The 14,271-nt window shown below is 41.6% G+C and overlaps 1 protein-coding gene across 1 annotated transcript; it reads left to right on the forward strand.

Moving 5' to 3' along the window:
• Positions 1–3,292: 3,292 nt before the first annotated feature.
• On the forward strand, positions 3,293–12,772 carry LOC308288620 (uncharacterized protein; the record flags this gene model as incomplete). The annotated part of the gene is made up of 5 exons (XM_080730091.1): positions 3,293–3,372; positions 4,818–4,952; positions 6,776–6,934; positions 10,685–11,050; positions 12,768–12,772. The coding sequence occupies exons 2-5, from the start codon at positions 4,826–4,828 to the stop codon at positions 12,770–12,772; spliced, it is 657 nt and encodes a 218-aa protein (XP_080586217.1). The 5' UTR covers positions 3,293–3,372; positions 4,818–4,825.
• Between the last annotated feature and the right edge of the window lie 1,499 nt (positions 12,773–14,271).

The raw sequence follows: 14,271 nt of genomic DNA on the forward strand, positions 1-14,271 counted from the left end.
GACAACGATTTGACGCTGTGCAACGTTCATTACGCCGCTCCCGGATTGTAAATAAGCGTATAAAGTTTATCCTAGTAAAAATGGTAAACATTCTATGTGCTGTGTCAGGCATTTCATGCATTGCAAGTAGGCCTGTAAGGTTTCCCCTCCCCCATCTCAGAGAGAGATGGTGAGGGACCATAAAACTCTTATCGGCATCTTTCATCTGCTAAGGAATGTGTTGCATTGTGAGTGGAACACATGTTGAGGTCTGTGTGGGTTCTTGGTGGGGGTGTTTCCACGTGGGACAGTCCGGGTGACAACAATGGTTTGACCCGTCCAGAGGAGGTCCCTATTTTATAGAAGGTTTTAATTAAGAAGTCATGCAATGGTGAGCCTAGTCAGATTCTAAAATCACACCCGTGTGAACTGAGCGGTGGTTTATACAATACAATCTTAAGCAAAAATAATTTCGGATAAAAATGCTTTTTATTCAACAATCCAGGAGCGGCGTGTAATGAACGTTGCACGGCGTCAAATCGTTGTCAAAGTTGGCTTGGGTAAGCACTAAGCACTTTATTTTTGAAATCTGACGTTCCTAGCTCAAACCGTTGAGGGTCGGATTCCCCACTGCTCCTCAGGTTGAGGCGGCACCAGGACGGTCATGTATTATGACCGTCCTGTATTCAGGGCTGATCGCTAATATGTGGGAAATATGTCGGCAGGGAACAACCTCGCGAAAAAAAAAAACATGGAAACACAAGTTTGGCATGGAGTAAGTTTAAGACGGAAGTAGGAAGTAGGCCAATAACCAGGAAGTAGGTGTATAATTAAGCAATATTTCATGAGAGGGTGTAGGTCATTGTGATTATTGGAATGCCAGCGTTGCCGCAGGCACGAGCTGAAGGCTATTCTAGGGATGGCTTTCCCAAGAGCAAATGTGTGGTGTGCCAAGAACAATCTTTGTTTCATATTAACTTAAGCCAATCACCAAAGATGGTCCTTTCATTTAGAACTCAATACATTTCCATACATTTCAAATAAACACTCACTAGAACTTCAAACTATTCATACAAAATACAATGCATCCCTACCTTTAACTACAGTTTTCATGTATTCAAATTGTGTCAGACCACAGAATAATATGTTATAACTTATAAACCTATAACAGTCATGAAAAATACATGCAGTTTTTTCTTTGGAAGGTAACTTGTGGGGGTTGTACATTAAAGGCAGTGAAATAATTATTCCAGACAGAAGATGCACTCTAGGGTATAGCATGGTGCACTGCCCAAAAGATGGCGGTACACTGTAGGGTGTAGCATCAGAAGACTGGTATAATTTAATACTACACCAGTCTTCTGCCATCAGTGTGCTGGGCAAGTAATAATTACGCAAAATGTCTACCCTAAAATGTAATTGTCATTCTCTTTGCATTCAAGGTTCATAATGTTAGAAAGTTGGGCTTAGGTATTGCCTTTACCTTCAGCAAACATTATTGTTATTCTCCACTAGGTTTCAAGTTATTAAAGTCCTTATTCACATTCCTCGTTTCAGGCCATGGTGTGGAGTCCAGACCGCTGAAGACGAACTCTCCAGACTCAGCCAGGGACATCTCTATTAAACAGGAGGAACCTGAAGACCACCCACACCTCAGTACGTATTTTCACTGCACAATAACCTTGGCAAAAAATGTCATCACAATGATAATAGCCGGTTATTATATGACCAGAATGGAAGTCCCCAGGACTTTTTGTGTTATCCTTTTAGCCTAAATGTTTTACCGTAGAGTACCTCTGTGCTATTAACATTTTTTGACTAACAAAGTATGCAATCAATCCAACCAATCAAACAACCATTCAATCAATATGCAATAGGCATCATTAAATATGCAATGCAAAAGAAACACTGCGCCACATGCCGTAGGCCAAAGCATCTAGAACAGGGTTGGTTTGTCACACAGCTCAAGCTGCCAAGTGCATGACATCATGACACAGAAGCACCTCCAGCCATGAAAGCCATCAATGCCTGGTTAAAGTTTGGCTGTAGTTGAAAACTATGAAAACCTAGTGTTTCCCCTATATACATTTCACTGTGGTGGCCTGCCGTGCCTTGTTTCTGACTGCCACAGCTTGTTTTTAGGAAAAGTACAGTATGTGATGCTCATTTCCTGGTCGCAAGCATTGAAAGTTGGCTTGTGTCTTTTCCAAACTAGCGGTGGTTATTGGTTAATTACCTTCGCTGCTGAATAAATTAACCTGAAGCTGAGCTGAAGGAATGAGGAAACACAGAAATTAGTTTGGGATGTCAAATGTTGACTTCATCAGTCAAATTTGAGAACAACATGGAGTTAGAGTTAAGCTTTTAGGCTAAAATGATAAAACTAAAACATGTGTCAAAGAGTAAAAACAATAAAACAATGTAGTAACTGTCTGGTCAGTTAGTACAGTAGGTCATAGCTATGTACATGGAAGATGGAAATATAGATTTACATTTTAGGAACCCAGTGTTCACTATTTACATTTTGTTCTGCTCCTAGACACCCTGCACATGGTTGTGTGTGAAGAGGATTCTCCTGAACAGGAGAGGAGCCCCAGTCTGCTCCAGGAGGAACCAGAGCCTCCACACATTAAAGAGGAACAGGAGGAGATACTTCAAAGACCAGAGGAGCCTGAAGGATCACTGTTTACATTACTAGCAGTGAAAAGTGAAGTTCATGATGAAGACATCTCTTCACACTGCTCTGAAGTTAAAGTTGAACCTGAACCTGAATCTGACACTGAAGACAGTGATGATTGGGGGGAGACCAGCAGAGGTGTCCACACTGGAGAAAAAGATTTCCAGTGTAAATATTGTGATAAGAGTTTCATCTTTTTATCTTTCCTGAAGAGACACCAGGTTACCCACACTGGAGAAAAGGTTTTCCAGTGTAAACATTGTGACAAGAGTTTCAGTAACTCGAGTAACATGAAAAGACATCAGCGTATCCACACTGGAGAAAAGCCTTTTCACTGTAAACAATGTGGCAAGAGTTTCAATCAGTCAGGTTACCTGAAGATACACCAGCGTATCCACACTGGAGAAAAACCCTACCACTGTGAACACTGTGACAAGAGATTCCGTTCTTCATCTACCTTGAAGGCACACCAGTGCCACACTGTCACTGAAGAAAAAACCTTTCATTGTAAACGTTGTGACAAGAGTGTCAGTCATTCAGGTAAAAAAGGCAAATCGTTTAAATCCATATTCATGTCACATCAAAGTCCTTATTAAAGTATTTCACCCTTTCCTTCATTCCAGACGAGTGTGTGGAGTCCAGTCTGCAAGTGAAGATCAGTTCTCCAGCCAGGACTGTTTCTCTTAAACAGGAAGCTGAAGACCACCTGGATCTCAGTAAGTTCAAGTAAGGGGTAACGTCTGGCTCAGCGGTCATTATCCTGGAATAAAATCCTGACACGATGATGGCCACTGACGCGAAGCAAAAGTGATAATCATCCTGAAGGGAATTTATTTCTCGGAGTCGTTAATGACCGCTGAGCCAGACGTTATCCCGCGTATTATTATTACGGATACTTAACTCATCTAGTGCCATTCGCGAGATATCTCGCGAAAAGTAATAGAGTATGTGTAGTGCCATTCACGGGATATCTCGGGAAAAGTAATATATTACTGTAACGGCGAGTACATTACCGAGAAGAATGGCCGCGGGTCCGGAGACGAAATCCGTCGCTGATTTCGCATCATCACGGCTCCACGAGCACAAAATAGTCCCATCCATAACATTGAGGTGGACGGGGGATCTCATCTTTAATGTCCATTATCTCAAAACTACACTTTAGAAGCTAGGATGGAGGCAGATGCTCGCTTATGTTACACAGTTATAAAAGCTCCCGGTTGGCCATTACACAACTCCACGTGGACACGGATCGGTTCCGGCGCACGATCCGATGACGTCAGACCGGAAGTGATTGCGCGGTGGACTTCTGGCCTTCAAAATAAGATAACGGCGGTGATGCCAGCCTGAAGGTGGCGTCGTGGACTTTATAATCCGTTAATTTCAGGGGCTCTTAATGAGTTAATAAACAACTTAATCAATTGACCCAAAACGAGTAAAAACAAAAAGTATTTCCATGCTTACAGAACTGAAAGTATTCCGGTCCCATCCTATTTTACAGTACACTTTTAAGACATAATAAGACAGAATAAAGCCATAATAAGAAATGTGTTTTGAATTAGAACTAATATTATTTTATTAGATAATAAAGCAGTTCACCGATACGGGACCTCCCGGTCCGTGCTGCGGGACTGCTGGTCCTATCGCCGGTGATGCAGTGCGACTGCTGGTCGAATTGCCGGTCGTGCGGCAGTGTCTGCTGATGCAGTTCCGTGGTTGTTAATGACACTGTGTTTGTTTACATGGCATCAACTCATGTTGGATATGGATATTCAAATATGGGATACGTTGTAACGTCAAACTACATTTTAACCAGGTTAGATTTCTGGTGACTCCTGACACCCTCCTAATATGTGACCAGGCCGTGTATTTTCAATTACTATTTTCATGTTTCTTTTGTGGTTCCCAAACTTTTTGCTTTTGACCCAAAAGAGAAACAAATTTGCCTGGGACCCAAACTAGTCCCCGGGTCGCTAATAAAGTGTGTGTGTGTGTGTGTGTGTGTGTGTGTGTGTGTGTGTGTGTGTGTGTGTGTGTGCGTGTGTGCGCGTGCGCGGTGACTGAAAATAGCTGAGCTCAAAAGGCGTTGCGGACGTGCAGTGTTTTCTGTATGTAAGGTTGCTAAATGATAATGAATAATACTTTCTATTGGTGATTTTCACAGACCACCACATGGAGAGGTCTAGAGACATGGCCTCCCTAACATATTCAGCGGCGTCAGAGGAACAGCGAGAGACGGATGAGGGACGTGGAATGTTTGATGCAAGGATGCAACCTGTAGTAAAGTTGTACAGGATTGGTATGTTCTGTTTTATTTACTAGAGATGCAATGAGAGAGAGAGGAGGGCAGCGGTCTCAAAGTGAAGCTGTTAAAATGTGGATTTAGATCACTCGCTGGAATAATAACTGATCATCATACAGTACATCTCAAAAATATATTATAGCCTACTTCAACCTCTTTTCCTAAAATCTGCGATGTTGTTAGGATTCTGTTGCTCCAACTTACTTGGATCAGATGACAGACAGTGAGCAGGAATCACAGTAAACACTGCCAGGCAACTATTCATGTAGTTTAACTATCACTCGTTGAAAATGTGCATTTGACCCAGATTTAGCCTCGGAACCCTAACCCAGCCTTTATTTGGCGATTGGTAGAAAAATAATGCCTGGGCGATCGCGTTAAAATCACTGTTGCTAGCACTGTTGTAGGAAGTGTAGAATTTCCCTAACCAATCAGAGTGGAGGCGTCGCACCGAATTTGTTGACGTCATGACGCAGCAGCGTTCTCTGCGCTGAGCAGAGGGGGGTGGGGGGGGGGGGGGGAGAACACATGCTATTGGCCGGAGACTCCCGGAGAGATTCGCCGGGCTGTGTATCCCCGCCCATCTGCCAGCGTAGACTGTCCGTGTTAGATCAGAGTAACCCAGATTTGACCACAGGCAATCAACAGCACAAAATGAATGGCAGCTGATACAAACCTTTTCTGTCTTGTAGATGTGTGTCAACTGTTTTATCTGTAACCTAGATGTCAAATAGCCTAATTCCGTGTTATAGTTCAGTGGTTCTCAACCTGTGAGAGCTTCTCATCTTTTTTGTGATGTCCACGTTGACTTTTACACTAGCAGCAGTAGGCTACTCACTGTGTTTTACTTTAGTTTGGAGGGTGTGTTATTTTATATTTGGAAATGTTTTTTACCATAATCAAAGAAAATGGAATGCTTCAACCATACACCAGATATCTATAATAAACCCAAGGCATGCCATGTACTAAAGACACACTGAAATTGATCTATTGTATTTGAGGGGGGGGGGGGGGGACAATTAATCTGCTGCTGTGAGTTCTTCAAACCTCATTAGTAATATAGCATTTTGCCACACACAGCTCACCTGCTGCAGAGACTCTTTCAGAATATCCCACAGTTTTTGGGCCAAACGAACTTTCTCTGTAATAATTTCTTTGCAGCATTTGAGTCATTAAACAGCTTGTTAGTGTAGTCCTTGCTTTTGAAGCTCATTCCATGTTCAACTAACTATGATATACTAACGTGTCCTCACAGACACGCAGGTAGCCTACTTATTTTTGGTAGAGCAATGTTTAGTTGCAATTTGCAAACTTTATTTTGTGTCGCCCGTGCTGACTCCCATTCAAGAACGCAGCATTCATTTCTCCACACGCAACGTGCCCCAGTGTCATAACAGGGTGTTTTAACAAAGAAATGAGCCTGTATGCATATCAAAAGACCTGTATTGTAGGCGTTAAGCGACGTGGCGCGTATACCCAAACATTGAATCACCACTGCAACTCTGCACACACACGCGAGCAGGCTACAGGCACCCCCAGGGTCCTAGCGCCCTTCGCATACAGCACACAAACACAAAGGCAGAAGGATACACTGCCTGGCGCACGCAGAGAAAAACAAATTACCAGGACAAGCGACATCCCGTATGGGACGCGCATCTTTTGGTCAGAATACAGGGCTAATACGGGATGGTTGGCAACCCTAGTTGGATACGCTGTGCAGCCAGGTGCTCTGAAACTTTGATTTCAGCAAACATTTTTGTTCTTCTCTACTAGGTTTCTATTTATTAAAGTCCAGGCTTTATTCACATTCCTTGTTTCAGACCAGGGTGTGGAGTCCAGACTGCTGAAGACAAACTCTCCAGACTCAGCCAGGGACATCTCTATTAAACAGGAGGAACTTGAAGACATCTCTATTAAACTGGAGGAACCTGAAGACATCTCTATTAAACAGGAGAAACCTGAAGACCACCCACACCTCAGTACGTATTTTCACTGCACGATAACCTTGGCAAAAAATGGCATCACAATGATAATAGACAGATTATATGACCAGAATGGAAGTCCCCAGGACTTTTTGTGTTATCCTTTTGGCCTAATTGTTTTACCGTACAGTACCTCCGTGCCATTAAGGCCAGGGCTCCACCAAAAGGATGGCGTCAACGTTGGAAGTGGACTACCCTTCATTGATTAAAAAGGGAGCGTTCCCATCATTGATGCTGTCACGCCGCTCAATGGCCTGATCACGTGTTCGGGATCAGCGCCAATAGTCATTTTTAAAAGATCAGAGTTCGGGGGAAAAAATATTGTTTTGATTTATTTTTTACGATTTAATTTACGTTACAAAAGAAACATAACCCGTCCATCAAGTGCGCAGAACCACGGAGTTAAGGTCTTTGCACACTGCTGCATTTTTCGGGCCGAATATCGGAGTGAATTTCGGAGCGAGTAAATAAAAAAATCAACCTCATATAATGTCAATCACGTTTGCACACTGCCGCCCGTTTATTTTCGGACCAGGGTTGATTTTTTTTCCAATTTTTGCAACGGTCGCCACTGGGTCCTTTGCTCTCTCTCTCTCCTCTGTCTCCTTGGCCTGAAAAATGCTTTCAAGGATTTCGGATTTCCAAAACACAACGATTCAATCTTTATTTCAGACCCAGGAAGATCCAAATGAATACAATAAAACAATGCAAAAAACAAATGATAAAATAATTAATAAATAAAAGCACAATGCACCAATCCCAAATATTCAGTTTCTGACATACAGACATGTGCACCAATGGTTCCACAGTCTAGATGAGAACCTGACAGAACTGCGTGTAGGGTCTGTTATAACAGCAATGATGTCATTAACTGACTCAGATGTCCTACACATAAACCTGGAGCGCTGGAGCTTCTCGGAGCTCTCAACAGCAGCCTCATACAGTCATTATAGGCCACTGTGAGACATCTGGTGCTGCCTTGTCTGTAGTGACACCAAAGGTGGTCAGTATACAGTGGTGTACAAAATGATCTAAAAAGAGATATCTTCACAGGTACTGAGCCCATGCTAAATTTGCGACAGCATGTTGGCTTGGGCATACAGCTTCCGCCGCTGTCTATAGATGTGTGTGTGCAATCGCATACAAAATGACCTAGGACGCCATCCGCTCCCGACCAGATCAGTGTTGTTTTTGACAGCAGATTTAGTTTTAGTCATAGTCTTTTGAATAAAATGCCATTTAGTTTTATAGTTCTAATTTAGTCACCTGAAAAGTTTTGGTTTTAGTCTAATTTTAGTCGACTAAATATAAGATTTTAGGCGACTAAATCTACGGTTGATTTTAGTCAACTGAAATGTATTTTCGCAGGCCTTGATGGCATCGTAATGACTGATTTTACACTTTTCAGCACACAACGCTGGAGAGCAACCAAACATAAAATGACTCTCTTCTCCACCAGCTCCTCCCCAACATTTTAGTCTAGTTTTTATTTTGTTGACGAAATTGTCAATATATTTAGCCTTAGTCTTAGTCATCACAGCTTAATTTTTATTTAGTTTTCGTCAGTGAAAAAAACGCAGTCGACAAACATTTTTTGACGAAATCAACCCTGGACAAGATCAAAAGCCCGAAATTGGAAGCGATCTCAGGCTAGTAGAGTGTAGACTGGAGCGGTATGACAGAGTTATTTTTGAAACTCATTGTAACTTCTTTCATCTCAACAAAGTGGATTTATCCAGTGGATTTATGCTGCAAGCTGTCTCTACACAAGTGAACAGGGTTGGTTTGTCACACAGCTCAAGCTGCCAAGTGCATGACATCATGACTGTTTCAGCCATGAAAGCCATAAATGCCTGGTTAAAGTTTGGCTGTAGTTGTAAACTATGAAAACCTAGTGTTTCCCCTACAGTATATGCATTTCACTGTGGTGGCCTGCCATGCCTTGTTTTTGACTGCCACAGCTTGATTTTTAGGAAAAGTATGTGACGCTCATTTCCTCGTCACAAGCATTGGAAGTTGGCTTGTGTCTCTTCAAACCTGGTGGTTAATTAGCTTCGCTGCTGAATAAATTAACTTGAAGCTGGGCTGAATGAATGAGGAAACACAGACATTAGTTTGGGATGTCACAAGACATCCGAAAGTAACCATGTTGTGGAAATTCACCATGTTGTAATATTAATCGAACATGTTTTCTTTGACCCACAAAAGAAGAATTGTTAACGTGACTGTTGCTTTAGCCCCCTTTCCACTGACATGGCCCAACACCACACCACTCCACACCGCCCACTTGTGCTAAGTTTTCCACTACAAGGACCTGTGTTGAGTGGTGTGGAAGCGGTTATAAATGTGGTACTAAAAAGTATCCAATCTAGAGTAGGTCAAACGGGGCCAAACACTTCATAATGACTGATTACTCACTGACTTTTCATTTAGACCACCAGGATATAGTTGTAATACATGACCAGTAAGACTCCCTAATCGGGAGTGACCGTCAGGTCGCATGTATGTTGTCTGCAAAAAGCAACCTCATGGTGGCGCTAGAACAGGCGCATGTGAGAAATCAGGGGCGGAGGTTGTGGTTTGGCAGCCAAGGAGTGATTGTGCAAAGTTTGTCATGGATATGGGCAACGGTGGCGGAGATAAGAGTAGGGGCAAAAGTGTGATGTGACGGACAGACAGACAGACAGACTGACTGACTGACTGGAGCCGGTGGAGGTTTTGATAGTAACTTCGAGTCTTCACCCTGACCCTTGCAATAATGGATTCTATTGTGTTATACCTATTATAATCTATTATAGTGTATTATAATTATCATAGTAATACATTCATACTTTATAGTTTATTATAATCACAGTGTATTATAATTTAGGATAGTTGTAATACAAATGTTTATGCTATTATAAAACTTTGGAGCCTGATTTCGATTTTCCATAACCACATGCACTTATTAACACATTGGACGCCATTATTAAATGCATTAAACTTAACCGTGCGTGTGCATTGTGCTTGCGAACATCGGTGTGAATGATGGGCTTTAGCTAAAGATAACTGATCTTTAGCATGGTGAAGTAAAATCCCAACTGCAACCGAAGCTGAAACAGCCAGGAGTCAATAACTGAGCAAACCGATCTGAATCAGTAAATGCTCACGTGCGGTTCGGCCGCTAAGCTTAATGGGAAATGTAGTGTTTTTGCTCACCTGGCGCCAAACCAGACCCTATTTGGCACCTGTTTACCTGGTAACTATGGCAACCAGATAAGACGTTCCTAGACGTTCCTAGACGTCTTAAAGCTATACTATGTAACTTTTTTAATGCAATACCGCCACTGACCAGTAGTTGAGCAACTTCCATAGTATAGCTTTAAGTAACTGTCTGGTCAGTCTTAGTAGGTCATAGCTATGTACATGGAAGATGAAAAATTAAAATAGATTGATTGAAGAGTTTATTAGCAGTTTGAGATCCTAGAAAGCCTTACGGCTTATTTACACAGGAACCACTTTGTTTCTCATATAACATTGAAAGACAGACGGATAGAACATAGTAGGCCTACTTTACCTAGGACAACATCAATTTCAAAAGCAGAAAAAGGATAACATCAATTACAAAAGCAGAAGGGGGGTGGGGGTGGAGCATGGGGTCTTTTAGTCGATTTACAAGTCTCGAGTAGCAGCCACCTGAGGGTGACTTTTCTATGATTCCCTTTTTAAGAACCCAGTGTTCACTATTACATGTTTTTCTTCTCCTAGACACCCTGCACATGGTTGTGTGTAAAGACGAGGATTCTCCTGAACAGGAGGGGAGCCCCAGTCTGCTTCAGGAGGAACCAGAGCCTACACACATTAAGGAGGAACAGGAGGAGATACTTCAAAGACCAGAGGAGCCTGAAGGATCTATGTTTACTTTACTAGCAGAGAAAAGTGAAGTTGATGATGAAGACATCTCTTCACACGGCTCTGAAGTTAAAGTTGAACCCAAATCTGACACTGAAGTCACTGAAGACAGTGATGATCGGGGGGAGACAAGCGGAGGTGTCCACACTGGAGAAAAGGCTTTCCGGTGTAAATATTGTGACAAGAGTTTCCGTCACAAAATAACTCTGAAGAATCACCAGCGTATCCACACTGGAGAAAAACCTTTTCACTGTAAACACTGTGACAAGAGTTTCCGTCAGCCAGGTAATCTGACGATGCACCAGCATGTCCACGCTAGAAAAAAACCATTCCACTGTGAACACTGTGACAAGAGTTTCAGCTGTTCATATAAGCTGAAGAGGCATCAGCACGTCCACACTGGAGAAGAAAAACCTTTTCACTGTGAACACTGTGGCAAGAGTTTCGTCTGTTCATCTAAGCTGGTGAGACATCAGCGCATCCACACTGGAGGAGAAAAACCTTTCCAATGCAAATATTGTGATAAGACTTACAGTCGATCAGATTGCCTGAAAGAACACCTTCGTGTCCACACTGGAGAAAAACCTTTCCAATGCAAATATTGTGATAAGACTTACAGTCGATCAGATTGCCTGAAAAAACACCTTCGTGTCCACACTGGAGAAAAACCTTTTCACTGTAAACCCTGTGACAAGAGTTTCAGTAACTCTGATGACCTGAAAGCACACCTGCGTAGCCACGCTGGGGAAAAACCCTTCTTCCAATGTGATTATTGTGACAAGAGCTTCTGTCACAAAGGTCCTCTAAAGAAACACCAGAGTATCCACACTGGAGAAAGACCTTTTCACTGTAAAGACTGTGACAAGAGTTTCAGTCATCAATATATCCTGAAACGACACCAGCGTGTCCACACTGGCGAAAAACCCTTCCACTGTGAACACTGTCACAAGAGTTTCAGTCATTTAAGTCAGTTGAAGATACACCAGAATAACCACCACACTGCAGAAAAACCTTTCCATTGTAAAGATTGTCACAAGAGTTTCAGTCAGTTATGTAATCTAAAGGCACACCAGATTATCCATACCGGAGAAAAACCATTCCACTGTGATTATTGTGACAAGAGTTTCAGTCGGGCACAAAGTCTAAAGGTACACAGGGTTATCCATACTAGATAAGAAATAAAATAAATCTATCCACTGCAAACATTGTAACAAGAGTTTCAATAACTGGACATTTGAAAAGATACCTGTGTGTTCACACCAAGGGATAAAACTAACTTTCCACTATGAATAAGCTCACAGGGAGCATCAAATGAAACACCTGTATGTTGGGAGGGATGGTGAATAGAAAAGCAGAAATGTTATGGATATTCACACTAGGTGTGCCACGGTTCAGTCAGCCCACGGTTCGGTTCGTATCCCGGTTTTTGGCTCACGGTTTCGGTATGGTTTCGGTACAGTAAAAATTTAAAATGAAGAAATAAAGAATCCAAAATGTTCAGTTAATTTTAAAGATGGGGTGCAATCATTTGTTTCCCCCCTAAAACATGATAATCAGTTATTATGATTATACTAGGAGGAAGATTTTCTCAAAAAAAAAAGTGTACAGAAAGAGTTAAAATTATGTTTTATGTGACCACACCCAAAACAATAAAGAAATTCGGTTCATTCGGTATGGGCTGTTCGGTTCGGTACAGGGCCATTCGGTTCGTATACCGGTTCGATTCAGTATTGTGGCACCCCTAATTCACACTGCTCCAATCAACAGAGGCCGCCGTTGGGACTTTTGCAGACATTCCCCAGTTTTTTTTTTCTTTTTTGTTTCTTTATTTCTTCCCTCAATTTCCTCACTTTGTGTTAAGTGTTAACACTAAACATTCACATTCATCCATATCTATTTATTTTTCTATATAGCGGTCTGCCTGTTCTGAATCTCATAGCCTAGACCAGGGGTTTTCAAAGAGGGTGCCGGGGCACCCTGCGGTGCCATGCCGGCAGTCCAAGGGTGCTGCGAGATAATTTGATAATATTTGGAATTTATTTGGACTCTTACAAAATATACATATTTTATCATTTTATACTTATTAAAGTTATTTTACTCAAGTTATTTTCTACTAGTTCTAACCAAAATGGCTGTTATCTCAACCTTTTATATAGAGTTGAATTAATTTGAATGTACAATGCAAATCTCATATATACTCAATAAAACACTAATTGATACAGATTTTGTTGTTGTTGTCATCTTAATAATTAATAACAAAAATAGTTAGATTTAGTCAAAGGTAATAATGAAATATGGCATAAATACAGGGTGCTGGGAGTGAAGATTATGAATAGGCCACTAGTCCTGGGCCCGGGGGGTATGCACAGTATTTGAGGGATTGAATGTAGGAGTCTCAGAAGTAATGTTGGAGAACCCAGACCGGTGCCCGTTGAGCAGAACAGTCACCATTGATGTCCAGTTGTGCAATACCTGTCTGTGATGTAGGCATTGTTTCAGGATGCGGCTGTTACCATGTTGGCGACACTGTTTATTATTAGTGATGTCAGCATACAGACTGCGGACATCATCTCCAAATGTGGGCACCGTTTCACCTTGCGAATGTTACCATGGTGGTGACACTGTTTAGTATCAGTGATGTCAGGATGCTCATCTCCAAATTTGGGCATTGTTTCAGCAAGCGGCTGTTACCATGGTGGATGTCACAATGCTCATCTCCAAATTTGGGCATTGTTTCAGCATGCGGCTGTTACCATGCTGCCACCGAAATGAAAAACTTTCACCTGATTGCATTTGTGCGAGTGCACACTTATCTGGTAGGTCATTCACCACTTCAGTTTTAGTGGAGTTTTCATACATTGATGAAATGCTCTTAAATTACAGTCCTCTTCTTCAAAGTTACTGGCATAGTGCAACTAAATAAATGAGTCATGTCATTATAACAGAATCACTGTTACACACAAGAAACATCACATTTTCGGATAAAAATACATTTAAGTTGAAAAGCCTTACATACATTATTGCTACTTTTGTTTTAATCAGTTCACACGCACACACTGTTGTACTGAATTGCTTGGGAAGAAAATAAAAATAATAAAGTGAAATATGAGAGTCAATGTGATCATCATTTGCAGGCACTGCAGATTCCCAGCACAATATCTTGCCTGGTTCCTTATCCTGTATGCCTAACTTCATACTCATAATAATTTACTCCTTAATAGGAGAAGAGAAAATATGACAGTTTTCTTAAGCTACGGTATTCTTAATCATGCAGTTACATTTTAAAGGAACATTGTAATGTAGCCTACTTTAAATAATAACGTTTAACACTTCAATGTAACTGTTGAAATAAATATATAGCCTAGTATTATTATTATTTTTTTTTAATATGGTGGGGCAAGTCGGGCAACAGGTTATGACTTCAGGTTATTTTCTTAGCAGTT

The sequence above is a fragment of the Nannobrachium achirus genome (assembly GCF_963921795.1).
Source record: "Nannobrachium achirus genome assembly, chromosome: 1".
In the NCBI taxonomy this organism is placed as follows: Eukaryota; Metazoa; Chordata; class Actinopteri; order Myctophiformes; family Myctophidae; genus Nannobrachium; species Nannobrachium achirus.